The 27,575-nt window shown below is 36.5% G+C and overlaps 1 protein-coding gene and 1 pseudogene across 4 annotated transcripts in view; both read left to right on the plus strand.

Moving 5' to 3' along the window:
- Positions 1 to 27,575, plus strand: part of PIBF1 (progesterone immunomodulatory binding factor 1) — a 198,721-nt gene that overhangs the window by 60,733 nt on the left and 110,413 nt on the right. For all 3 annotated transcript variants that reach the window (XM_081214626.1, XM_081214627.1, XM_081214628.1), the window contains exon 10: positions 6,198 to 6,296. In XM_081214626.1, the coding sequence (XP_081070752.1) occupies positions 6,198 to 6,296 (99 nt within the window). The remainder of the gene's footprint in view (positions 1 to 6,197; positions 6,297 to 27,575) is intronic.
- On the plus strand, positions 17,261 to 26,702 carry LOC308604875 (rab GDP dissociation inhibitor beta-like; annotated as a pseudogene). The gene is made up of 4 exons: positions 17,261 to 17,300; positions 23,301 to 23,566; positions 23,858 to 24,464; positions 25,012 to 26,702. The product of its transcript is annotated as a rab GDP dissociation inhibitor beta-like (transcript).

A 27,575-nucleotide genomic window follows, 5' to 3' on the forward strand; every position in this document is an offset into this window, starting at 1 on the left:
GTATCATCTTTAATTTCTTTCATCAGTGTCTTATAATATTCTGCATACAGGTCTTTTGTCTCCTTATGTAGGTTTATTCCTAGATATTTTATTCTTTTTGTTGCAATGATAAATGGGAGTGCTTTCTTAATTTCACTTTCAGATTTTTCATCATTAGTGTATAGGAATTCCAGAGATTTGTGTGCATTAATTTTGTATCCTGCTACTTTACCAAATTCATTGATTAGCTCTAGTAGTTCTCTGGTAGCATCTTTAGGATTCTCTATGTATAGTATCATGTCATCTGCAAACAGTGACAGCTGTACTTCTTCTTTTCCAGTTTGGATTCCTTTTATTTCTTTTCCTTCTCTGATTGCTGTGTCTAAAACTTCCAAAACTATGTTGAATAATAGTGGTGAGAGTGGGCAACCTGTCTTGTTCCTGATCTTGGTGGAAACGGTTTCAGTTTTTCACCATTGAGGACGATGTTGGCTGTGAGTTTGTCATATATGGCCTTTATTGTGTTGAGGAAAGTTCCCTCTATGCCTACTTTCTGCAGCGTTTTTATCATAAATGGGCGTTGAATTTTGTCGAAAGCTTTCTCTGCATCGATTGAGATGATCATATGGTTTTTCTCCTTTAGTTTGTTAATATGGTGTATCACATTCATTGATTTGCATATATTGAAGAATCCTTGCATTCCTGGGATAAACCCCACTTGATCGTGGTGTATGATCCTTTTAATGTGTTGTTGGATTCTGTTTGCTAGTATTTTGTTGAGGATTTTTGCATCTTTGTTCATCAGTGATATTGGCCTGTAGTTTTCTTTCTTTGTGACATCTTTGTCTGGTTTTGGTATCAGGGTGATGGTGGCCTCATAGAATGAGTTTGAGAGTGTTCCTCCTTCTGCTATATTTTGGAAGAGTTTGAGAAGGATAGGTGTTAGCTCTTCTCTAAGTGTTTGGTAGAATTCGCCTGTGAAGCCATCTGGTCCTGGGCTTTTGTCATGCCATCTTAAAATCAAATGCAAATGTGCAGTTTTATGTTTTGTCCGGGAAGAAGACTCTGAAGGTAGATGAGATTAATTCAGATGCTTTTCCTATAAATAAGCTTGTCATATAAACAGCCTGTTTCAGTCCCTTTTTGTTCCAACTGGAAAAAATGTGTTCACTTTTATTGACCAAAAATATTTTTACATGGAGGCAGAAGGAGGAGAATGGGTTGCTTACTTGTGCTTGCTAAGCTCTGCTGACAGCCCTGTTTCTTTCACTGTTTATCTTTAGTAAATTTCAGGTTCTGAGGCATTTGTGATGTTTATTCAGGCTAACACATGCTCTTGGCATTGCCAAATTCTGATTTGTTCCTGTTAGAATTTTAAGGGTTCCTGAATTTTTTCTCATTCTTCTCACATTTTCCTTCCACTTTTCAAGGATCTATTTTGATTTGACCTATTGGTACCATGAAATTGGTCTTCTGGTAGGAAGAAAATATATTCCTTCCTGTACAGAAGTCTGATGATATTGTATGTTTTGTACTGGGGTTTTCAGTAAAATCCTTTTATTGGAGAAATAGTCAAGAACTTAACTCTTTAAGTTTCTTGTTTGAATGTGATAATTTAAGTGATAACTCCCAGTTGTTTTTCCACAAAAGTGCTGGTTTATGCCTATTTTTGTAGCATAATTATTAATAGCACCCCTTTCACTCTAAGAAGTGCCTAAGTTAAAAAATACATTATTTGGACACTAGTGATAATACTAGGAAACTCACTTTTCTTTTGCATTTTACATAGGATCGATAAAGTTTCTTTTCCTTTTTCTGCCATCTTTCCTCTCAATCCACCTCCCGCACACAAATATAGGATGGATGGGGAGAGATCAGTGTTTGTTATGGAGATGGAGTTAGTAAGAAACATGAAAGAATTATGAAAAAAAATGTTGGGAATCAAACGTTAGCTTTCTAAAAAGCATTTCTAGGGATTAGATATTTGAATTTTGGTATTTTAAAACATTTGTTATATTGTTGGCCAACTCCCAGCATCTTTCTCTGCTATGATTACATTTGATTATATACTCAGTTTGGACTTTTAAAACTTTAGCTCTATTAGCTTGTTCATGCTGTCAATTTTTCAAGTTTGTCTTTTGAAGAACATTTGAATTCCTTCTATTTGTTCTGTAATTGTATTTCTGTTACATCTTCTAATGCATTTAACATTTTTAAATGGACAGTTTATTAGTTATATGGCAGTTATGGTTTTATCTGTGACAGGAATCAATCCATCTGGTGTTTTATCAAACCAGTCTGAGTTTGAAAGAGCATGGGCCATAAAAACAAGTGTATAATATATTCACAATTCTTCCAAGAATTGTTTTTGATTTAACATCTATCTGTGTTAGGAGATAATCATGTAATATAAATCTCATAATGACAGAATTTCCCAAGGAGAAGATTTCTGTGAAACAAGGGGACTCTTCAGAGAGGCAGCCTAGTATGATGGAGAGCATAGACTCTAGCACCATATGGTTCTGGTTCAAATTTGGGCTCCATAGCTTACTTGCCACATGACTGTTGTAGGCAAATACTTAACTTCTCTGTGTTTCAGCCTTCTTCTTAAAATGGAGATAATGATACAACCTACACTTTTTGAAGTTGTCATGAAGATTAAATGAGTTATTATATGTACACTGCCTAGCAAAGTTCCTAGCACAGGGTGAGCACTCTGTGTTTGCTATTACTGTTATTATCAGTGGAAGAATCACTCAGTTTCTCTTTCTCAAACTTAATTTGAAACATTAAAAGTCAATTCATAATATTAAAGGAAGTATTTCTAATCTTTATGTTAAAAGGAATTGTGCTGCTTCTTACTGAAGTATGCAGGTTGTGACAGGATGTGGAAGGCATGTTACCTGATAAGAACGGTTTTACAGGGACTTCCCCGGTGGCACAGTGGCTAAGAATCCACCTGCCAGCACAGGGCACATGGGTTTGAGCCCTGGTCCAGGAAGATCCCACATGCTGTGGAGCATCTAAGCCCGTGAGCCACAACTACTGAGCCTGAGCTCTAGAGCCCACAAGCCACAGCTACTAAAGCCCACGCGCCTAGAGCCCATGCTCCTCAACAAGAGAGGACACCACAGTGAGAAGCCCACGCACCTCAATGAAGACCCAACGCAGCCAAAAATAAACAAACAAATAAATACATTTATATTAAAAAAAAAAGAACAGTTTACACGGAAATCTTACCAGCAAACACCTATGAGAGGATCTACTGGTAGAAACTTCAGCTTCTAGCACTTTCTCCCATTCATTTCAGTTTTTCTCTTTTTGAATTACCTTTATTGGTCCTTCAAGGCCCAACTTACATGTCTTCCCGTCATTCACTCATCTGTTCCTCCAGTTAAAAATAATCAACTCCTCTTCTTTGGGGCCGTAGAATTTTGTTCATGCCTAAATATAGCACTAATTATAGTTAACCGGATGGTATAGATTGTAGCATGGTGAATGCCCTGGTATCTTCTAATGACACCTCCTTTCATAAGCCCTAATGTTTTCATTCTGGCTTTTATTTCTTTCTCTGTTTCTTCCTTTCTTTCTACCCTCCCTCCCTCCCACCTTTCTTTCTTTCTTTTTCTTCTTTCTTCCTTTCTTTCCTCCTTTCCCCCTTCTTTCCATCCTTCCTTTCTATCCTTCCTTTCTTTCTCTTCCAGTTTTGAAATACAATTGACACACAGCACTGTATAGTTTCAGGCGTACAGCATAATGATTTGACTTACATACATCATGAAGTGATGACCACAAGAAGTTTAGTGAACATCCATCATCTCACAGAGATACAAAATTAAAGAAATAGAAAAAAAAATTTTTGTCTCACAATGAGAACTTTTAAGATTTACTCTCTTAATACCTTTCGTATGTACCGTACAACAGTGTTCATTGTTTTGATCGTGTTGTACGTGACATCCCTAGTACTTATTTACCTTATAACTGGAAGTGTGTACCTTTTGACCCCCTTCATCCAATTCCCCCTCCCCCCCATCCCCACCTCTGGTAACCACAAATCTGATCTTTTTTTCTGAGTTTGTTTGTTTGTTTCTGAGGTATAATAACCTACAATACTATGTTAGTTCCTGTTCCACAGCATATTTCTATACATGAACTATGATTCCATAGTTCTATACATTTCAAAATGATCACCATGGTAAGTCTAATTACCATATTTGCTTTTATTTCTGTTGCCCATTTTTGCAGTAAAGAAAATATATATAGTTAGGGACTGAAGCTTTGCCATCTGCCAGCTAAGCATTCATGATTAATTAGTACTGTAAATGTATCTACTTGGAATTTTGCAACTGAAATAACTTATAGAATAATAAGGCTATAGTATTTGAGAAATGAAAGTTGTGACCAGTTTTGGATGGTTTACTGACTAAAATATATAGATCCTCTAGGGATGAAAAATATATAAATGTTTAATATACTTTGAGAATTTCATTCTATCTATAAAATTAAAAATTTCATGTTTCAGTTAATTTGATAGTAGTAGAATATTTCTGAAGGTCTTTGCAATCAGGATGATATCAGAAAATAATGACTTGCTATTTTGTGATATCTACTTTAAAATGTACCTGCACTTAGATAATAGTGTACAAAAGTTATTTTCTTTTTAATAAGAGTTATCTGTACTCCAGTTTTTTTTAATTATTTTATTTCTGGCTCATAAGCTATTTTACTGATGAATCTCTATTGGCTGACATATTCTAAGTTTTAAAATTGTTGTTAGCGTCACCGTACAAAAGATGACTTTGATCACTGGCACAGCAAGTATGACCACTACATATTTCTATCTAATAGTTATTAGATAGATTTACTCAAACTGTGTGGATTTTCATGGCTCTCTACTGCCATTCTCCATCAGTAATAAAAACCAAATTCTAATATCCAATCCAGTTCTTTATGGGAGATAGGTTGATGTGATGTAAAAAACACTCACATTGGAGTAAGACATAGCTGGGCTCAAATTATGGCTTTAACACTTAGGCTGTGTGACTTGGGCCTAGGGACTTAAGCCCTCTAAACTTCAGTTTATTCAGCTGTAAAGCAGCTTAGAAAGTATAACATCAAGGATTTGTAGGGATTAAGTGAGCACCATCATTTATGTTATACTCCAAATTTATTTATGTTATAACTCTGTTAGAGAAGAGGATTTTCAAAAATTAAGTGACTCTCTGAAAGAAGAGTTACTGTTGGTATTTTTCTTGATTCAGACTTCCACTCTGATTAAAAAACAAACAGGATTTGATCTTTGAGGGCCCATATCTGTCTGTATCACTCCTAATTACTCACTATTGTTACCTTCCATCTTTTGGACATTCCCCTTAACTGTCACTCAATGTATCGTTCTGTCAATTTCAGTTCCTGCTGTCATCAGCACTGTAAGTGGATGACCTCATACTTCCTTGAGCCCTGCATGAGTATTGACCTTCATCTCAGCTCTTTCATTTAGCTACTCTAATGTTACACCCTGCATCTTATGAACTAAAATTCCAGGGCTGAAGACACTACTCTACCTCTGAATCACTGTTCTCCAACAGCAATCTCTAGTTTTCCATCTTGCCTGTACAACCACTTCCACTTAATCTGTTAGTTATCTTATCAGGACTTCAAGTCCTTTGTCCCTTACTTTCTCCTAATCTCAGTCCTTCTGTGTTCCCTTCTCTTTCCTTCATCTCCATGTGAGACCCAGGGTCTATCAGTTTAGCTGTTCTCCTGCTTTTGTCCCAAACTTCATTTCCATTTGGATTCCTGTGATCTCTGTATCCCTCATAACATTTTATACTGCATTTATTAACTTCTCAAAACCTCAGCTCTCTTGTGGATAATATGTTGGTAATTATACCTACTTCATTAGATTATGGTAAGGATTAAATGAGTTGCTATAAATACAGACTGTTTACCCTACCTTCGACCCTTGTGGAGAAGAATTGTGGAGAAAGGTAGTATGACATTTAGAGAGTAGACCATGTTTGTACCTACACTGCTGTGTGCTGCTAGAGAAACTCACCAAGCCAGGCACACTTGTATAATATACACTGTGGGACACCAACCCTTAGGCTGTCCCTGAGATTATCAGTTAGTCCAATTCCAAGCAAGCCCATTTATGAGTCTTTAAAAGATGGATACTTGTGTAGTCGGAATAACTGAAGTGTACATTTATACTTTAGAAACCTCCGAGAAGCGAGGGATAATGCTGTGGCTGAAAAGGACCGAGCAGTGATGGCTGAAAAGAATGCTCTAGAAAAACATGATCAGCTCTTAGACAGGTAAGCATTCTGAAAATAGAAATGTTAAAACTCTTCAATTTATGTTCCTGTTACTCTTTCTTTTAGAATATATTTTTCTAATAGAAGTTTAATTTTCACTTCCATTGAAGTATAATTTACATGTAATAATTTACATATGTAATAATTGCATATATTGAAACAAGATAGAGAAGAGTTTCCTTATACCCCTTTGGTCAGTCTCAACTACCAACCATCAAGAAGCAAACACTTTGTGATTTCTCTCACCATAGCTTAGTTTTGTTCTTCATGGACTAAAAATAAATGGAATTGTACAGTATGTACCCTTTTGTGTCTAGCTTCTTTCACTCAACATTATATGTTTTCATCCATTTTATGCTGTATCAGAAGTTCATTTCTTACTGTTGCTGGGCATAAATATACCACAGTTTGTTTATTCATTCACTTGTCAATGGACGTTTAGTTTGTTTTCAGTTTGGCGCTATCATGAATAAAGCTGCTATGAACATTTTTATACAAGTCTTTTTTTTTTTTTTTTTTTTCTTTTTTGGGGTATGTGGGCCTCTCACTGTTGTGGCCTGTCCCGTTGCGGACCACAGGCTCCAGACACGCAGGCTCAGCAGCCATGGCTCACGGGCCCAGCCGCTCCGCGGCATGTGGGATCTTCCCGGACCATGGCACGAATCCATGTCCCCTGCATCGGCAGGCGGACTCTCAACCACTGCGCCACCAGGGAAGCCCTACCTTGTTTTTTTTTAACTTTTTATTTTGAAATACTTTCAGACAGAAAAGTTGCTAAAATAGTACAGAAAAGTTTTCATGTATCTTTCACATACTGGTAAACTTTGAAAATAAACTTTGAATATAATCTCAATGGGTCTTTTCATTGTTAAATGAAGATTACAGATTAATTTGTGGTTTAAGCAATACATGGAACTAAAAATTCAAGCAAGTTTTCGCATAATTAAACTATTGCTAATCCTCTAGAATGTCGAAATCTTTTAGAATGGTCCAAATTGTTACACTTCTGAATTCACATCAACCTTATAAACTTGACTCATGGAGAAATTCTAATAAACGTAATAATGAAGAAATATTTTCTATAATGTGAAAGTATGTCTAATTCTAAAGATCTTAATATAAAATTAAACATTTATAAACCAGCTGCTTTTATTAGCGTGCTGTTGCAACCTATCTTAAAATTATCTTTTATTATGTATAATCCTTCGTTTATAAATCTATATCATGTCCACTAAAGATTTACTTAGCACCTTGTTGTTGTTTTTGAATGTGATGTATTTAGTAATGGCTCTAGAATAATATTTATGGACCAACTAACAAGCTTTAAAAGAAAGCATAAGTAAACCAGAACTTATATTCACGCAAAATTTCATAACTTGCTAACTTGGTATGTGGTTGTGAGTTTGGAGAGAGAAGAATAGTAAATGTGACCTTAAAATTGGCTGCTTGGGGCCTCCCTGGTGGCGCAGTGGTTGAGAGTCCGCCTGCCGATGCAGGGGATACGGGTTCGTGCCCCGGTCTGGGAGGATCCCATATGCCGCGGAGCGGCTGGGCCCGTGAGCCATGGCCGCTGGGCCTGCGCATCCGGAGCCTGTGCTCCGCAACGGGAGAGGCCACAACAGTGAGAGGCCCGCATACCGCAAAAAGAAAAAAAAAAAAAAAAAAAAATTGGCTGCTTGTACTAAGCTCTGTAATGTCCTACACTCTGATCTAAAATCCTTCTTATCCTACTTGTTCATACACTAGCAACTGGGTATTTATCCTGAAAGCCATGCGATGCTTTAATATCTTCTGAATTACGGAGAATTCAGTCATTTAATGTTTGTAAAGCACATTAGAACAGTGTCTTGCACGGAGTAGTTCTACAGAAATTATTGGTATTATAGAAAAATTTGCTGAGTTAATCCTGCTTTAACTAATGGAATTTTTGCTCTTAATTCCTTGAAGTGATAGTAAAACTTTGCTTATTTGGAGCCTAATTTTCATCCAACCTTAAAAAATTAGGACAGTTTTAAAATCAGGACAAAGAAGGAAAACAAGAAAATGTTTCTAGACACACTAGAAATAACCTATGAGCAGCAAATAGTGTTAGTGCTCAGAACTTTAAAGCACATTATAGGACCAAGGATTTATTGAAAAAATAAGAATAATGTCTGGAATCTAAAACTTAAAATAAGCTTGGACTTTAATAAAATGCCTAAAACAGCTAAATGTACTTATCTGTTTTTTGAGCTATAATATTAAAGTAAAGGGGAAAAGCCCCATGCTTAGGGTTATAATGTTGCTAGATGATTTCAAAAAAGTAGGATTCTAGATATCCGCACAATTTAATTTTTCCTTAATTACTCTATAAACTTATTACAGTTCATGTCAATAATTTCAAAAACTTTTAGTGAATTTTGACCAGCTGACTCTAAGATTCTTTTTCAGAATTGCTGTGGCTATGCTTGTGCCTACTCTTGTACATTTACTCTTCCACATAAATTTTTATAGTTATATTTTTCATGTTAATACCTCTCATCCGTCCAGAGTTCATTTTGGGGTATGGTGTAGATGGAGAACGAATTTTATTTTATCTTGCTCACTATTAAGTTAACTGTACATTTAATGGCATCCAAATAAAAATACCAGCAAGATTTTTTTCTGCTTAATCTACACTCTAACTTTCTCTTGTGTTGGGTGGTATGGGAGTAGCACAGGCCTTTTGGGATCCTGGAAAGGGTAAGTGAGTTAGGGATGCCTTTGGATTAAGTGGTTTGCAGTCACTTCTGTTTACAGTTAAATTATTGCTAGCCATTTCTGAGTATCAGTGGCTTCCAGGAATATTCTTATTACCCACTGTGCAACATAGGTTGTGAGAGATAGGAATGTGTCTTGGGTACCCATTACTGGAACCAGGGATTATTGACCTTCTTTCTTGGTGGAGGGATAAACAAGATGCAATCATTTATCCTTTATTTTGGAGGGGAAGCCCTGGCAGTCCTCTGACCAGTGGACACTTAAACTTCTTACTGATGTGGTGGCTTCTCGAATCTTCATAGGGTTTTTTTTCCCCAGCTTTATTGAGGTGTAATTGACAAATTAAATTGTAAGGTATTGAAAGTGTACAATGTGATGATTTGACATACACATACATTGTGAAAGGGTTCCCCCCTCATGGAGTTAATTGACACATCCACCACCTCACATATTTACCTTTTTCTGTGTGTGTGTGGGGGCGGGGAACATTTATGGATTTAAGGTCTCTCCTAACAAATTTCAATTATACACTACAGTGTTATCAACTATAGTCACCATGTTATACATTAGATCCTCAAACATTATTCATCTTACAGCAGGATTTTTTTTTAACCAGACATATCAAATCTATGGTTCATATGAAAAAATTAAAGATATTTCTTAAATAATAAGACCTGAAAGTCGAAATTACTCCTTGATCCATGGGCTGCAGAATTGATGTGTTAGCAGCCATGAAAACAACATTCATCTCATTGTACATCTATCCTCAGAGCTGTTGGTTAACTAAACACATTGTCATTGAGCAGTAATATTTTGAAACGAATCTTTTTTGTTTTTTGAGAAGTAGGTCTCAACAGTGGGCTTAAAGTATTCCAGTAAAACCATGTTGTAAACAGATGTGCTGTCATCCAGGCTTTGTTGGTCCACTTATAGAACACAAGTAGAGTAGATATAGCACAATTCTTAGGGCCCTAGGATTTTCAGAATGGTAAATGAACATTGGCATCAACTTAAAGTCACCAGCTTCATTAACCCCTAACAAGAGAGTCAGACTGTCCTTTGAAGATTTGAAACCAGGCATTGACTTCTCTCTAGCTATGAAAGTCCTAGATGGCATCTTCTTCCAATAGAAGGCTGTTCCATCTACATTGATAACTTGTTTATTGTAGGCATCTTCATTAATTATCTTAGCTAGATCTTGTGGATAACTTGCTACAGCTTCTACATCATCACTTGCTGCTTCACCTTGTGTTTAAGTTTTATGTTATGGAGATGACTTCTTTCCTTAAATTTCATGATCCCATGAACCAGCCTCTTCAAGGTTCAAACTTTTCTTCTGCAGCTTCCTTACCTCTCTTAGCTTTCAAAAAATTGAAGAGACTTAGTTTAGGGCCTTTCTCTGGATTAGGCTTGGCTTCAGGGAACGTTGTGGCTGGTTTCATCTTCTATCCAGACCACTAAAACTTGCTTCATATCAGCAGTAAGGCTGTTTTGCTTTCTTCATTCCTGTGTTCACTGGAGTTGCACTTTTAATTTCCTTCAAGAACTTTTCCTTTGCATCCACAACTTGGCTAACTGTTGAGCACAAGAGGCCTAGCTTTCAGCCTATATTGACTTTCAATGTGCCTTCCTCACTAAGCTTCATCATTTCTAGCTTTTGATTTAAAATAAGAAATGTGTGACACTTCCTTTCACTTAAACACTTTGGAGGCCATTGTAGGGGTACCAACTGGCCTAATTCCAGTATTGTTGTGTCTCAGGGAATAGGGAGGCCCAAGGAGAGGGAGAGAGCCTGGGAAGATAGGCAGGGAATCTGTGAATAACCTTAAATGCTAAGCTATGCAGTCTGGATGCCATTCTGTTGAATGACATGATCAGAGTTCTCAGTTTTAGAACAATTACCCCAGAAGATTGAGGAATGAAAGTAATACTAAACTGATAATAGGAAGATAGTTCAGAGAACATTATAAATAGTTTGCTATCTTATATAGGCATGGTTCATGGCGCCCCCAAACAATTACATTAGTAACAGCAAAAATCACTGATCCCAGATCACCATAATGAATATAATAATAATGAAGAAGTTTGAAATATTGTAAGAATTGCCAAAATATGACACAGATACTAAGTGAGCAAATGTTGGGAAAATGGCACTGATAGACTTGCTTGATGCCACAAACCTTCAATTTGTAAAAAAAATGCAGCATGTGCGAAGTTCAATAAAGCAAAAGCACAATAAAAGGAGGTATGTCTGTATAGGCTTGGAAGATTTTAATATGGAGATACTGTTCTACAGTAATAGAAGTTATATCTAGAATGTGATTGGTGATTATCTTATTTATAGAATCATGCTGGGTCTGGGCACCCAAGCTCTAAACCAAAGGTCTTAAGAGGAAAATGACCAAACATATTCAAAAGATTAGAAAATGTCCTACAGTGTCAGATTATAACTGTCTACAGATATATGAAGTCTACTTTTCTCACATGGTCAGGCCTAAAGTAGTAGAATTGGGACCACTGAGTAAACATTACAGAAGAGAGTAAAGATAAGCTCTCTAATAGGGATTTTCAAAATGCCTTGGCATCAAGTATATTCTTCATCATTAGAAGTGTGCAGGCATCAGCTGGCCAGGCATTCAGTAGGATTGTGTTTGTAAGGATCGAAGTATCAAGTGGGTAGCTTGATGAGTCTAAAGTCCCTTTTGATCCTGAAATTATCTGTAACAACAGCTCAAAAGAGTTGATACACTGGTTAAGTTACCGTGTAAAGGGAATGGTGAACCCAAGCTGTTTTTGAGTGTATTTTATAAATCTCTGCAGTTCACTTTTCCTGTTTTTTGTTTGTTTCAAAATAAAAACCTAGTATTTAGGACTATTATTTGAAAAAGACACTATATATTTTTTAAATATCCACTGGATTTTTTAAAAATATTTATTTATTTATTTATTTATTTGGCTGCATCGGGTCTTAGTTGCGGCACGTGGGATCTTTTACTTGCAGCACGTGGAATCTTTAGTTGCGGCATATGGGGTCTTTAGTTGCAGCATGTGGGATCTAGTTCCCCAACCAGGGATCGAACCCAGGCCCACGGCATTGGGAGTGCAGAGTCCTAGCCAATGGACCACCAGGGAAGTCCCTCCACTGAATTTTTTTGGGGTGTATATTGCCTAAGAATATTTTGGGCATATCATGTATATTTTTTGTATATACTGAAACCCAAGGAAAAATATTATTTTATTTTTCAGAGGTTGAGTTTTTAATACTCAGGTGTGTGATTCTGGTTTCCTTTGTGTCAAAAACAGAATAAACAGATGTGTTTCAATCTGTACATGCATTGTGATTTCTGTGAATCATGCTTAAGTAAAGTCCAAGACATGTCTATACACAATTTTCTAGTCAGGTATAACTAATCTCAACTTTTTCATTTTGTTGAAAGTTTTACTTTATCAAATGCTTCATTTAATGATCAAACAACCTGTGTTATTATAAAGAGAAATGTAGGGAAGTAGTATGCCGCTTTCAAACATGAATGAAAAAGGCTTTTTGCTGAAGGACTTTAATTTTCTACAAAAAAATGGACTTTTCTCAGGCATATAAAAGACCTGTGTATGTCCCAATTCAAGTCCAACAATTCATTTAATAGTAAGTAACAAATACCCAGCTTTCATGAACAGGAACAGTTATTACCTCTTGTTCTGTTGCTTTGAATGTCTGTAAGCACCCTGAGGATTCTTTCTGCCACAAAGGGGAAATTTTTAAACTCAATCAGTGTGACTAGAATAAATTTGAATACACTGTTACATCTGTGGGATCCTACAGAAGAGACCTATGTTTGAATCTAAAGTGTTAGCTTGTAATCCAGAATTAATTTTAATAGCTTTTTTTTCAGTTATAGTTGTTTTAATTTTTTTTAACTATGGTTCGATGTGTTTGGAATAGTTTTTTCAGTTTGTAAGTATTTTAAAATGAATATTATTTAAATTATGCTTTCATAATTACTTAAATTATGTTTTCAATCCCTACAGCTTCTCTGGTAATAGTAGAATTTTGTCCTCATTTTTTCTCTTAGAAGACAAAAGTAAGGGGGAATAGATCTAGTGAGTAGATTGAGTTTTATGTTATACTGGGCTAGTTTAAAGCTTGATTTAGCAGCCAGCTGTCCTGAATTTCCATTCAGTGCTTTATCCCCAAGAGTAGAACAGTTTTGACATGCTTTTATTCTACCTTTTGTCATATTCTTATACTGTTTTATCTTTGTTTATCCGGTTTTTTAATCTTGCCTTCTTCAGCAGGCAAATAAATGTTTGTGTCATTTTCAATATAAACTTAATGGGATAAAGGATGTTGAGATTTGAAATAAAAGCTATAGTACTGTACTTAAACTTTGTTTACTTAATAAATTCTGTGATAATTTTATTCATATTCTTAGATTTCATAGTTACATAAAGTAATTCACATCGTAATTGCTATTTGAATGCAGAAATTCTTGATTCTCAATCCTATATTAAGTTACTCTTTTGACATACCTCTTTATGAAAGAAAAAATATACACGAAATTCATGCTTCTTAAATAATGTTTAGTATTTGATTTTTTCTTTGAAAATTTGAAAAATACTCTAAGCTACTCTAATGATTTTTCGCAGTTTATAAAATTATCTTTTGTTACTTGATTTCTCTTATTCTTTAAAATGTTCTATTTGCCTATTGGTTTGTTTCATTTATATTGAAATAGTCTAGCCCCATGTTCTCAGATTTCTCTTGGCTTTTAAGCTGCTGTTCCATCTGACATATATTTGTCCACTTATATAGGATATCTCAAGCTGGTCTCATTACATCCTAAGTTACCACAATTGACTCTATTCCTTTCCTAATAAAGGCTTTGGAAATAGTAGTACATAATGTAGCGTACATGAAAGCATTAAGAAATTTATTGCTGAGGTGAAAAATATCTGTTCCTTTTCAGTCTAGACACAAGCCTTTGAAAGGAACAGATAAGAAACACCCATATTTGGGTCACAATGTATAGATTTTGTTTTATCCACCTCTCATCTATCTTCCTTTTTCTTTATTAGGTATTGGTCTGATCTGACATTCCTTGCCCCACCAGAAACAATGACCCAGGGAGTCCTTTAACCATTCATGGATAATTTGTTGCTTATAATTGGGCTTAAATGGTACTACTGGTTCTGAAGTGATACACCTATTCTCCTCCACTTCAAAAGAATGTATCTTTTTTTTTGCCGCATACTTCTTATTTAATTATGAATAAATTCAGAGATGTGTATTGTATTTATAATTGAACCATTCTTCATTCATGTTCTCAAACATAATATAAACTAAAGTCTCTAATAGTCCCATTATTTTCCACATGGGAAAGAAAAACCTCATGAAACTTGGAAAATAAATTTTTTGCAGAAGAATGTATCTTGAATATTTTTGTGCAGCAAGTCAAAATACACACATACACAAAGCAATTAGATATTGTTTTCTGTCAGTCTTTTTTTCTCAAAGAAGGACTTCTCAAAGAAGGACTGGTGGCTTCTGTGGCCAAAAAGAATATTTACTGTATATCAGGAGAATTTGATGGATGCCAGTATTGTTAACCTGCAAGTCCATGGGACAGAACATCTTTATACAGTAATAAACTAGAGTTATCAGCATATTTTGTTGTTTAGGTGGAACAATTGATGTAGAGAAGGCTGTTTTCATACCTACTGACTTAAACCTCTTCTCTCCTCAATCCTGAATAACTCTCAATGGCCGTCACTCTCAGGCGATCAATTCACTGTTGATTTTATGAAATCAAAGCTGTGCTCCAGCATTCTATCTTGGTCCTTATTCTTTTTTAACTTCTTATTTCAAATTTCATGTGTGCACAAAAGCCACAAGAATGATGCAAAGAACTCCTTTATATATTTTATCTAAATTCACCCCTTTTTAACATTTTGCTACATTTGTTTTATCATTTTTATTCTCTCTCTCTCTTTCTCTTTCTCTCCCCTCACCCCACACATTATTTTTTTTCTGAATAGTTTAGTAGACTGAATACATCATATACTTTTGCCTCTTCAAGGTTTATTTTCTAGGAATAAGAATATTCTCTTATATAACCACAGTACACTTATCAAATTCAGGACAGCATTGATAGTAATACTTTTATCCATTTTTGTCAGTTGTCCGAATGATATCTTTTTATAACAATTTTTTTTCTGGCACAGCATCCCATCCAGAATTATGCTCTGCTTTTAGTTATCACGCCTCTTCAGTCTCCTTTAATCTGAAACAGTTCTTCAGTTTTTCTTTTCTATTTTGTTTTCATGACATTTGATTCTTTTTATGTCGGATCATACACACATATATGTCTCTTCCTTCTGGGATCTCTTCTACTCAGCTTTAACTGTCACTTAAGGGAATGATCAACACTGTTTTTAAACTCAAACCATACCTTTCCTTATGTTTTGTAAACTTGTATTTCCAGCTACGTGATTGACATTTTTATCTCAGTGTTTTTCTGGGACTTTAAACTCAGTATTTGTGAAACAAACTCAGCTTCCTCTCACATTCACTCTTCCCAAAACAGAACGTGGCTTCAGCTGACTTCAAGTCAATAAACTATACTGCCATTTTTAAGTCTTTTCTGTTTGAACTTTCAGAATAATAATCCTTTCCCCTTGCTCCTGGGTGTAGGTTTGTCAAATTTCATGACTTCTACCCCTATAGTATCTCTAAAATCCTCTGCACTCCTGCTGGGAGTCATCCTGGGTCAGCTTCTCGTTACTTCTTGACTGGGGTCGTCCTGTAATTGTGTACGATAACCTCTCAATTGGTTGCTCCATCTTTCCCCCTCGCTTAATCCTCTTGCCCAGACCTGTTCTTCCTGCCATAGTTTTGCATCCTGACTAACATCATCATTTGCCCAGACACTTGAACAAGAAAGCTGGTGGTTCACAACTACTTTTTTTTCCTCACTCTCCTTCCCATTTATTCAACCAACAGGTTATTTAATGATAACTGCCATGTGCCATTTGCTGTGCTAGATGTTGGTGTACATAAATAAATCAATAAATGGGAGGTTGCCCCTGCTGAGAGTCAGTTGAGGTAAATGGAAAATAAACAAACAGATTCATAATTATTATGTTATAATTATGTGTTTTGATGATTGCTATGAACTAGGTTGTGTGAGGAGGAATAATGGCTCCAGCAGGGTATATCATGATAGGATAGTCCAGGAAGGCCTCTCTGAACACTTAAACAAATATCATGTTTTTTTCTAATTCCTAAATATATCTAATCTTTTCCCGCCTCTTAATCCCAGGTGTCACTGCTTTAGTCAAGTCTTTCTTTTCTCTTGCCTGAACTATTTATAATAGTCTCTGAACTATCTCACCGCTTTCAGTTTAGTCCCATTTTCATCACTTATTCTTCCAGGGTAATTGTTCTAAAACTCAGAACTCTAATTATGTCATTCAGCAGAACGGCGTCCATACAGCACACAGCTTATTAGCTCTTAGGGTCATTCACAGACTTCCTGCCTATCTTCCCAGTTGCAGATATTTCTTTTGATTCTCCCCCATTTACTCAAGACAAACGGATCTCTTCAAGTTCTGTAAGTGTATGGTGCTTCCTCACCCTTTTATATGGGTTCTTTGCTAGGAATGACCTTTTCTCTTCCCTTGCTCATGTATCTTACCATTCATCTGCTAGGTAGATACCCATTCATGTGATAAGAATGAAATCCATGATCATGTCTTCTATGCATACCTTAACTTCCTGTCAGAAATGCTGAAGTCTCTTCTCTCTGTTTTCTAGCATTATATTATAATTGTGTGTTTGTTTACAAGTCTTTCCTCTGAAGTATTGGGGGTTTTTTTGAGGTCAGAGATTTTCTCTTCCCCATTTTTGCTTCTCTAGTAAGGTAAGGCCTCTACTCAGTGTCTTTGATATAAGTAATTCTCAACAAATATCAATTTCAGTTGATTAGAGCTTACCATGTTCATTTTGACTTACAACTTTCCATTATGAAGGCAGTTCGAATGCTGAAAAGAGTGCCCAGGGCTCATCTTCATTTTACTATATCACTGGTTCCCAAATCTAGATGAATTTCAGTCACCTGGAGAGATTTTTTTTTTTTGGAAGATGTATTTTTTTGCCTCCCTCTACTCCTAGTATCTAGTGTACTTCCTACAAAACCCCCAAATAATCCTAAGCTATCCATTCATCGAATATGTGTTTGAGTAACACGACAACAGCTTCTGAAAACACTTGTAAGCTATAAGTTCTAAAGAAATGCTAGTTATTACTGTCTATCACTGTGCCCTTCTTGGTGCCTTAACCAGTAATCTCAAAGAAGATGTAAGCTTCTTCTCGAAGGCTAATACCCTAAGTACCCTAAGATTTGAAAGAACTTGAGCAACTGTTGGTTATCTTACTAAAACATTGTTATCAGACCAAGGCCAGAAGACAGGAAATAAACAAATGTCCCTATGCTCTGAAAGACTGAAGAGGAAAGATTCTAGAACTATATACATCAGTAAACTTGAATGTAGCCCACTATGAACATTCTAAAACAGATTATTAAACAGATAGTGAGCATTTAGAAATGGAAATGATGAAAACCAGAAGTCACCATTAGTTAACTATTAGTCTTGACAAACTACTTTTACTTCTTTTTTTTTTTTTTTGAGGTATTTACTAGAACTTCTAGAAAAGAATGCCCATAATAGAAGGTATCTCAATTTCAGCAAAACATTTTATTAAGATTAAGAATATCTTTGGAGACACATGGGAATTGTGAAATTAATAACACTGTAAAAAAGTGATGAACTGAAAGCAGCTTAAATATCAGTTTCAAAGAATGTTGATCAGTAGATCAACCTAGAGGGACATTACTGATGAAATGTTTACAGGCTTTTTACTTAATTCTTAACCTGTCATTGGTTAAATCAGATTGGTTAAACCTAGATTTCTCAGTGAGCCCAGTGCCTAATTCTCTTCAAATTTCACACTTTAGACACACTTTCATTCAGTAAATAAATTTAGCGAATTGAGCACCTTGAACCTGTCACATACCCCATTTTGATATCCCGCCTTCCATTCTCAGTGATTAACAGGGAAGTAACTGTAAGTTAGCCAGTATTGCATAAAATCATAGGCTAGGAAACTCTAACCTATGGTTTAAAGAAAAATTTGTTTTTAAGGGAACTCTGAAATGTTAAGTTGATGGAGGGCTTCTAAAAATGAAGATTTTGTAAGAGGATTTTTAGGATTTTCTCTGTTTGAATATTACATGGATGAAAATAAAATGAAGAAGATACTCTCATCCTCATTGGAAACTAAGGGAAGCCTCAATATGGTATCATAAATTTCAAAGAATTTTGGTCAGAAACAGTGTAACCAGAACACTCTACAATTTAGCATGTAGAGTACAGTGAGGTGGATAGTATATAGAGGAAATTCTGTGCAGCTCCTGGCACTCTCCAGTAGAACTTTCTGTAATAATGGAGATATTCTTTATCTGCCCTATCCCATACAGTAGCCACCAGCCACACTGGGCACTTGAAGTTTAGCTAGTGTAGCTGAGAAACTAAATATATTTTATTTTATTTTAATTAACTTAAATTTAAATAGCTACTTGTGGCTTCAGGCTCTTATTATATTAGACAGCTTAGCCCTAAAGTGAAGGGGTAAAAGCTGGAAATTTCAACCTCTTTCTCCATCATATATCTGCAGGAATGCCAGGCTAGAGGAGAGCCTGTTTAGTTGTGCTGTATCTGTTTTCCTTTGGTGTGATTTAGATTCTTAACCAAGAGTGATGGGGTTTGTATTAAAGCAAACCAAATAGATGTAAAACAAATAAATTGAAGAGAAGAATCCTTGCTGTTCCATAGGTTGAATGGGGGTTATTTAAAATCTGAGGGGTTATGATGAAATTTGTAGTCTAAATTGACTTTTTACCAATATGACTAACTCTCCCAGAAAGAGAGAAATAAATACAAAATATGAGAGACAAGACTAGAACTATAAACTTCCAATCCCATAAACTTGACCATGGGTAAAAGTATTTGGAGAAAATACAAACATAAGCTTCCAGACTAACTTCTTATAACTTCAGCTTTCTCCCTGCCTTTAAGCAAGGAAATTGCTGATCAGATAATATTTTCCTAGTCCTCTAGTTCATTGGATTATGGAACAATCCAAACAATGTTTTGTTAAACAGGAAAGAGCAAAATGAAAGCTTGGCTAGAACTGCCTTCATTCAAAGATTATTAAGTGATGGGGGGGGCGGGTTTCAGGGAAGACAAGTATGAGATATATATAAATATTTTTTTAAGTGGAAGGAGACAGCAGGAGTCCTATAAAAGCTGCAGAAGATAAAGAGAACATTTTAAAAGATCTATACTAGGAATCTAGAAAGATTTTATAGATTATAACCTATTCACAACTAAAAGAATTTAAAAAAGCACAGACTCTTTGAAACCAAAGACTTTGCAAAAGAATAAGATGGAAGGCGACTGGCAAAGTTAAAGAAAAAAATTACATAGAAAAATGACATACAAAACTTACAAAGGAATTAAAGAAAAAAAAGGGGGTAGGGAGATCCAGAAAACTGAATTAAAGGGGGGTTTATAAAGCAGAAACAAATCAAAAAAAGAAAAGAAAAAGCAACAAAGAAGTGATGCAAATGGTTAGAGAGGAGGTATTAGACATGGAGAACAGACAACACATATCCACATTCAGAAAATTAGTGTGTCAATGGAAGAAAACAAAATGGAAGAGGAAAAAAATATTTAGAGATATAATAAAAGAAAATTCTTTCTGAAATTTATCAGAACTCACCACATTCTGGGTGGTGTGAAGAGGATGGGAAATAGCAATGTAGTAAATCCAAGTGCAGTTATTGAATAGGAACATTATTAGAAACATCTGGGCTGGATAAGTAAGTCATTTGCTAAGGAAAAAATACAGGTTGAGCTTAAGTTTCTCCTCCATAACTTTATATTTATTTATTCATTTAGCAATATTTATTAACAACCTGCTTTGAGCAAGCACTTTTAACACTGGGACTGAAGATTTAACAGTGGTCTCTGTCTCAATGGAATTTACGTTCCTATGGTTTAAATCAACACATATAAATAAGCGACAAAATAAAGAAGATAATTTTAGAAAGTAACAATTATTTGAGAGAAATAAAACAAGAGTGTGATTCAGGTAAATGAGACTATGTGAGGGTTGACATTTTCTGCCTCCTGAGTGATGAAAACTCACTAGTCATGTGAGGACTCAGGAAGCGTGTTACCCACATGGCATTCCTGAAAAACCTACTTGAAATGGTAACCTCACTAACCAAAGAATCAAAGAACTCATTAAAAAAAAAAAAAAAAAACCTCATGAATTGAGATGTCAAGGTATAAAAGAACTGGCAGTGAATATTTAATGTAAAATTAAATCTCAATAACTATTGTCATTCTGCTTTCAAAACACATTGTAATCATAATTGTTATGGGGAAATTACAACATAAAAATTTAGCATAAGTAGAGGCAAAAATAGCAACTTGCAACTAAAATTAGAGAATTAATGGTAAGAGGAAATAGTGTGTATATAATATACATAATATTGTGTAATTATAATTTCCTCAAACTTCATAAGAATTAGTGGTTTTATCAAGAAATATCTATTTAAACATATTAGTCAGGAAACAAAACATTAATTAAACTGAAAACAGGCAATATCCTTCGTATATTGCCAGAGGAGAGGGAAGAAAAAAGAAAGCACAGACCTTATAACAAAAGATAGATAACAAAGCAAACAACAAAGAAGCAAAACATAGAAAATATAAATTCTTAAGACGGCAGATGACCGATTGTGTCTTTTCTGACAACAGTTGTAAATGTGATGAACTCACTATTATACAAGAAAAGGAATACACTTTGGGTCAAAAACTAAACTATATTCTTTTCACAATAAGTGACTCTGGATACATAAAGATGAAAAAAATAAAATGAAAAATAACACAGGATCTAAAACTATTCTGCAATAAATATTTATTAAAATTTGTTTTAATAATTCAGGATCTTGAGACTCCCTTTGTCATGACGATATATACACAATGAAGAGATGCTCCAGAGCATTTATGCATCGAATTTGCCACAGAGAAAGTGCTGATTGTCCCACTTTGGGTTACAGCCCACACCCAGACTGCTCGTTGTTGCCAGGGATCATTTAAAACATGGTTTGAGGGTAGGGATAGTTTCTAGATAAAATTCCTAGATAAAGGGGGGTGCCAACAGTTACTATAATGAACTGTTTACTACACTTCCTGATCAATAAATAATTGATGAAATAGGAAATAAAGCTCAGAAAATTTAAACAAACTGGAATCATGTTGTTAATTCATAAGCACTTTTTCACTGAATTCAGCTTAAGGGTCACATTAAAGTTATGATCAAAGATACAGTTCAGTATGTGGCTTATTAATTAGCTTGGAACGTGTGGTAGTGAGATCAAGTTTCAGGTCATTCATCTTGCAGACCTTTTTTTTTCTTTTTTGCAGAAGTGGGTGGAGGGAGATGAGTGGGGTCTATGATATTTTCTAAATCTAGCCAGCTGCCTCAGAAATGTGTAATTTTGCGTCACAAGCGGAGAGAGTAGATAGAATCAGTACAAATATCTAAGTATTACTAGAAAAAGAACTCAAGTACATGTCCTCCTGGTGACTCATCAATAACGTTGTGTTTGTAAATGAAAGAAAACACTTTATTATATATCTGCACATTTTTTAAGATGCTTTCTTAGAAATCCAGAGTCATAGGTGGTCAGTCATTGTACATATGAATTGAATCACAGAGTGTGTGTGTGTGTGTGTGTGTGTGTGTGTGTGTGTTTGTACAGCTTTCTTTATAGGCTGCTGCTCTGTTGCTTAGGGGGAAATATTCATAGATTTACATTTGGTAAATATATCCATGTCCCAAAAAAGATATGTGTAAAATATTGGAATGCCAGCTGACTAAATCAACTCATAAAAACTTCAGTTAAAAGTAAGATATTTTCCATGATTATTTTAAAATATGATGTTTACTGGAAGGAAAGTTCAGAGAATTACCACAGTTGAAGTGTGAGTGTATTTCTCCCACTTGTAAATGAGCTCTTATTTCCTACTGTGTATATTCTGGTCCACAATGAGTCATTTTCAACATGTTTCAATTTAACTCCTAATACATTTTTAAACTTGGCAGGCATATTTAGATGAATGTTACTTCCACTTTTAGAGACTGCTTCTAAATTATACTTCAGTACTGCAGTCATTATGAAAAGTTCTTTCAGTAAAAAGGAAACAGGATTGATTGGAAGTGTATGTTTTAGAGGAATAAAAAAAATGGTCGCCATGAATAAAAATCAGATAGTTAAGCTTTTAAAAATTTTGTTACTACATAAACCCTCTTAATATTATATTAAAAAGTTGTAGCATAAGGATCTTTTTATTGATAGAAGATACTTAAGAAAAAATAAGATTTATTCTAGATAATAAAGTTAATATTATTTATCTCTTACTATGCCTAGCACTTTTGTGTTTTACGTGTATTAACTTTTTTAATACCCATATAATAGGTAGTAGTTTAGTTTCTATAAACCATTCAGGCTTTTTTTCTATTATAGTGCATGGAGCCTAATACATTTCTGGACATATAACTGGTGCTACATGAATGTTTGTAAAAGCTAATACTTTATGGAGAATTTTACATATTGCCAACTCTTGATAAGTATTTAATAATTACCTTTTATAAATTTATGCAATCCTGTAAATCTTATGAATCTTCTGGCAGATTTCAGCTGACCAAGCTGTCCATTGTTAACGATTTTAATATCTTAATTTTTATCATAATGATGTTTACACTGTGCCTTATTCTTTTTAACACTTTTTTTTTTTTAATTTAATTTATTGTTCTTGACCGTGTTGGGTCTTCGTTGCTGCGCACGGGCTTTCTCTAGTTGCGGTGAGCGGGGGCTACTCTTCATTGCGGTGCATGGACTTCTCATTGCGGTGGCTTCTTGTTGTGGAGCACGGCCTCTAGGCACATGGGCTTCAGTAGTTGCAGCACATGGGCTCAGTAGTTGCGGCACGTGGGCTCAGTAGTTGTGGCGCACAGGCTTAGTTGCTCCGTGGCATGTGGGATCTTCCCAGCCCAGGGATCGAACCTGTGTCCCCTGCATTGGCAGGCAGAGTCTTAACCACTGCACCACCAGGGAAGTCCCTAACACTTTAAAGATGAGTTGTACGACATGATCATGCTGGGCACCGGCCTGATGGAATGTATCCTGTCAGGTATAATGTCAGTGAATGGAAAGAAGGTTCTTCACATGGATAGAAACCCATATTAGGGAGGAGAGAGTGCATCGTCTATAACACCACTGGAAGATTTATACAAAAGATTTAAAATACCCGGAGCACCACCAGCATCAATGGGGAGGGAAAGAGACTGGAATGTTGACTTAATTCCCAAGTTCCTTATGGCAAATGGTCAGCTGGTTAAGATGCTGCTTTTTTTTTTTTTTTTTTTTTGCTGTGTTGGGTCTTCGTTTCTGTGCGAGGGCCTTCTCTAGTTGTGGCAAGCAGGGGCCACTCTTCATCGCGGTGCGCGGCCTCTCACTGTCGTGGCCTCTCTTGTTGCAGAGCACAGGCTCCAGACACGCAGGCTCAGTAGTTGTGGCTCACGGGCCCAGCCGCTCCGCGGCATGCGGGATCCTCCCAGACCAGGGCTTGAACCCGTGTCCCCTGCATTGGCAGGCAGATTCCCAACCACTGCGCCACCAGGGAAGCCCAAGATGCTGCTTTTTACACAGGTCATTCGCTATCTGGATTTCCAAGCGACTGAAGGGAGATTTGTTTATAAAGGAGGAAAAATCTACAAGGCTCCTTCCACTGAAGCAGAAGCCCTGGCATCTAGCCTAATGGGGCGTTTGAAAAGCGTCGATTCAGAAAATTCCTGGTGTATGTTGCCAACTTTGATGAGAACTATCCTAGAACTTTTGAGGGCATTGATCCTAGGAAGATGGCAATGAGAGAGGTGTATAAGAAATTTGACTTGGGCCAAGATGTTATAGATTTTACTGGTCATGCACTGGCACTTTACAGAACTGATGACTATTTATATCAACCATGTTGTGAAACCATTAACAGGATTAAACTTTACAGTGAGTCTTTGGCAAGATATGGCAAAAGCCCATACCTTCATCCACTCTGCAGCCTTGGAGAATTGCCACAGGATTTTCACAGCTAAGTGCTATTTACAGAGTTACATACGTGCTGAATAAACCAATTGAAGAAATCATTATGCAAAATGGAAAAGTGATTGGTGTAAAATCTGAAGGAGAGATTGCTCGCTGTAAGAAGCTCACCTGTGATCCCAGCTACTCCATCATCTGTGATCGAGTAGAGAAAGTGGGCCAGAGACTTCCCTGGTGGTCCAGTGGTTAAGAATTCACCTTCCAACACAGGGGATGCGAGTTCGATCCCTGGTCGGGGAACTAGGATCCCACATAACATGGGGCGACTGAACCCGCGCACCGCAACTACTGAGCCTGAGCCTACGCTCGCTGGAGCCCAAGCACCACAACTAGAGAACCCGAGCACCACAATTACTGAGCCCATGTGCCACAACTAGAGAGAAGCCCATGCACTGCAGCAAAGGATCCCGCATGCCACAGCTAAGACCCAACACAGCCAAATAAATAGCTATTAAAAAAGAAGAAAAGAGGGCTTCCCTGGTGGCACAATGGTTGAGAGTCTGCCTGCCGATGCAGGGGACACGGGTTCGTGCCCCGGTCCGGGAGGATCCCACATGCCACAGAGCAGCTGGACCCATGAGCCATGGCCACTGAGCCTGTGCGTCCGGAGCCTGTGCTCCACAACGGGAGAGGCCACAACAGTGAGAGGCCCGCGTACCACAAAAAAAAAAAAAAAAAAATGGAAAGAAAAGAAAAGAAAATTGGGCCAGGTGATCAGAGTCATCTGGATCCTCAGCCACCCCATCAAGAACACCAACAACGCCAGCTCCTGCCAGATCATTATTCCACAGTACCAAGTCAACCAGAAGTCAGATATCTATGTCTGCATGATCTCCTCCGCACACAATGTGGCAGCACAGGGCAAGTACATTGCCATCGCTGGCACAGCCATGGAGACCAAGGAACCCGAGAAAGAAATCAGACCAGCTCTGGAGCTGTTGGAACCAACTGAGCAGAAATTCGTTAGCATCAGTGACTTCCTTGTACCAAAAGATTTGGGAACAGAAAGCCAGATCTTTATAACCCGTACGTATGATGCAACAACTCACTTTGAGATGACCTGTGATGACATTAAGGACATCTATAAGAGGATGATGGGATCTGAGTTTGACTTTGAGGAAATGAAGAAGAAAAATGACATGTATGGGGAAGACTGACAGTAGTACATGTTACCACCTAATTAGGACAAACCTAAAATTTGGCAAATGATGCATATTGTATGAAATCAATATTGTAAGGCCTGCTTTTGTAATCAAAACTGAGAGATTGCAGAGCGCTGTACCAGTAAATATTCCTCCCCTTTCTAATATCATGTATTAACTTGTTTTCATGGAGTGGCTCTTCAGAATTGGTAGGTTCCCACATTCTGTTCAATTTAACCGGTACTAGCTTATTTTTTCTAGTGAAGAATCAGTTTTAAAACGTGATACTGATACAGAGAACTTGATATAGTATTTGTATCTTTTAATCAGTGTAACCTTTACGGTTATGAGCTTCTGCTGCTCAAGAACTGGGTCAGTACAGTTTGCGTGCCATCTGTCCTCTTGACATTAAGGAGATTCAGAATCGAATGTTCCGTAATCAGGGATAGCATCCCTCACTCCTCCCCACCCCTTTTCGTTTACATCACGTGTTATAACAGTGCCCAGGCAGCACAGCCACAAGCTTGGTTTATGTGGGCCTCCAATTCTAACCAAACTCCAGACTTTGAGAGTCATTTTGGAGGAAGCCTCTGTACGGTGTTTTAACCTAATAAAACTGATGAGAGCAGAGGGGAAAGAAACCTATCATAAAGCAGGTAAATGTAGAGCTTCTTTTGTATCCCAAGTGTGGCTTCTTCAATGGACCAAGCTGCAACACAGTATTGATTTGACAGAGCCTCTGCTTCAACGATGTCTGTCTCACAATGGCTCCGAATGATTTCTGTACTGCAAAATGAAGCCGAACTCTGGAAACCAAAACAAAACAACAACAACAAAATTCACAGTGATACTGTATTAATTTCCTGTGGTTGCTATAAAAAATTACCACAAACTTGGTGACTTAAAACAACAGAAATTTATTCTCATAGTCTGGAGGCCAGAAGTCTGAAACCAAGGTGTCTATAGGGCCATGCTCCCTCCACAAGCTCTAGGGGCAATCTGTTCTTTGCTTCTTCCATCTTCTGGGGCTCCAGGTATTCCTTGCTTTCCTTGGCTTATGGCCACATCACCTCCAGTCTCTGCCCCTGTCTTCACATCACCTTCTACCCTGTATGTGTTTTATAAGGATATATGTGATTGGGCTTCCCTGGTGGCACAGTGGTTGAGAGTCCGCCTGCCAATGCAGGGGACACGGGTTCATGCCCCGGTCCGGGAAGATCCCACATACCGCGGAGCAGCTAGGCCTGTGTACCACAAAAAAAAAAAAAAAAAAAAAAAAAAGGATATATGTGATTGCATTCAGGACCCACCCAAATAACCCGGGACAGGCTCTTCTCCTCAATATATTTAACTTAATCACATCTGCAAAAAACCTTTTTCCGTGTAAGGTAATATTTACAGGTCCTAGGGGGTTAGAACATGGACATACATTTTGGGGAGAGACCACCACTCAACACACTCCATATGCCTTTTAAGTCATTTGAATTAGTATTTATTCAGATCCTCCAATCGGAATATGATTTTATTTTTAAGTTATCCAACCAGAACTTTTTAAGGTATCAGCGAATTTTAGGAGTTATTAAATATCTATAAAGTTAGATTATCTTTTCAACCTACTAACTTGACATTTAGCAAATTACTTGCTCTTGAGCAAATGGCACCTTAATGATTCTAGACTCTGTACCATATGATGTTGTGGCATATTTATTATGAATTAAAAGACAACCTACATGACTTTTCGTAACATTTTTTAAGAACATCATGGCAATGACATTAAGGGCTAAAGAAACAGAGTTGGATGTTTTCAACAGAAACAGTGTAAAAGTCTAGCTTTAAGCTAAGCTATATTAACTTCATTTAGACCGTATAATTGCTTTCTTCTATATAGCGATTGAATTTTGCTTTACTCTATTTAAGCTTCAATAAGTAAGATCTTGAATGCCTTAATAATATAATGACTTTCATGTTTTATTTTTGTTCTACTTATTTTTTTCAGTCAGCAAAATTTTAGCCCTTCCTGGTTTTAATAAATGTATGTGTAACCTGTTTATTTCTATGGCATATGCCAGATATGTGATCATTTAGTTTCTCCTTCTATAGAAATCATTGTTACT

Source organism: Mesoplodon bidens (genome assembly GCF_964165515.1).
Source record: "Mesoplodon bidens genome assembly, chromosome: 17".
In the NCBI taxonomy this organism is placed as follows: domain Eukaryota; kingdom Metazoa; phylum Chordata; class Mammalia; order Artiodactyla; family Ziphiidae; genus Mesoplodon; species Mesoplodon bidens.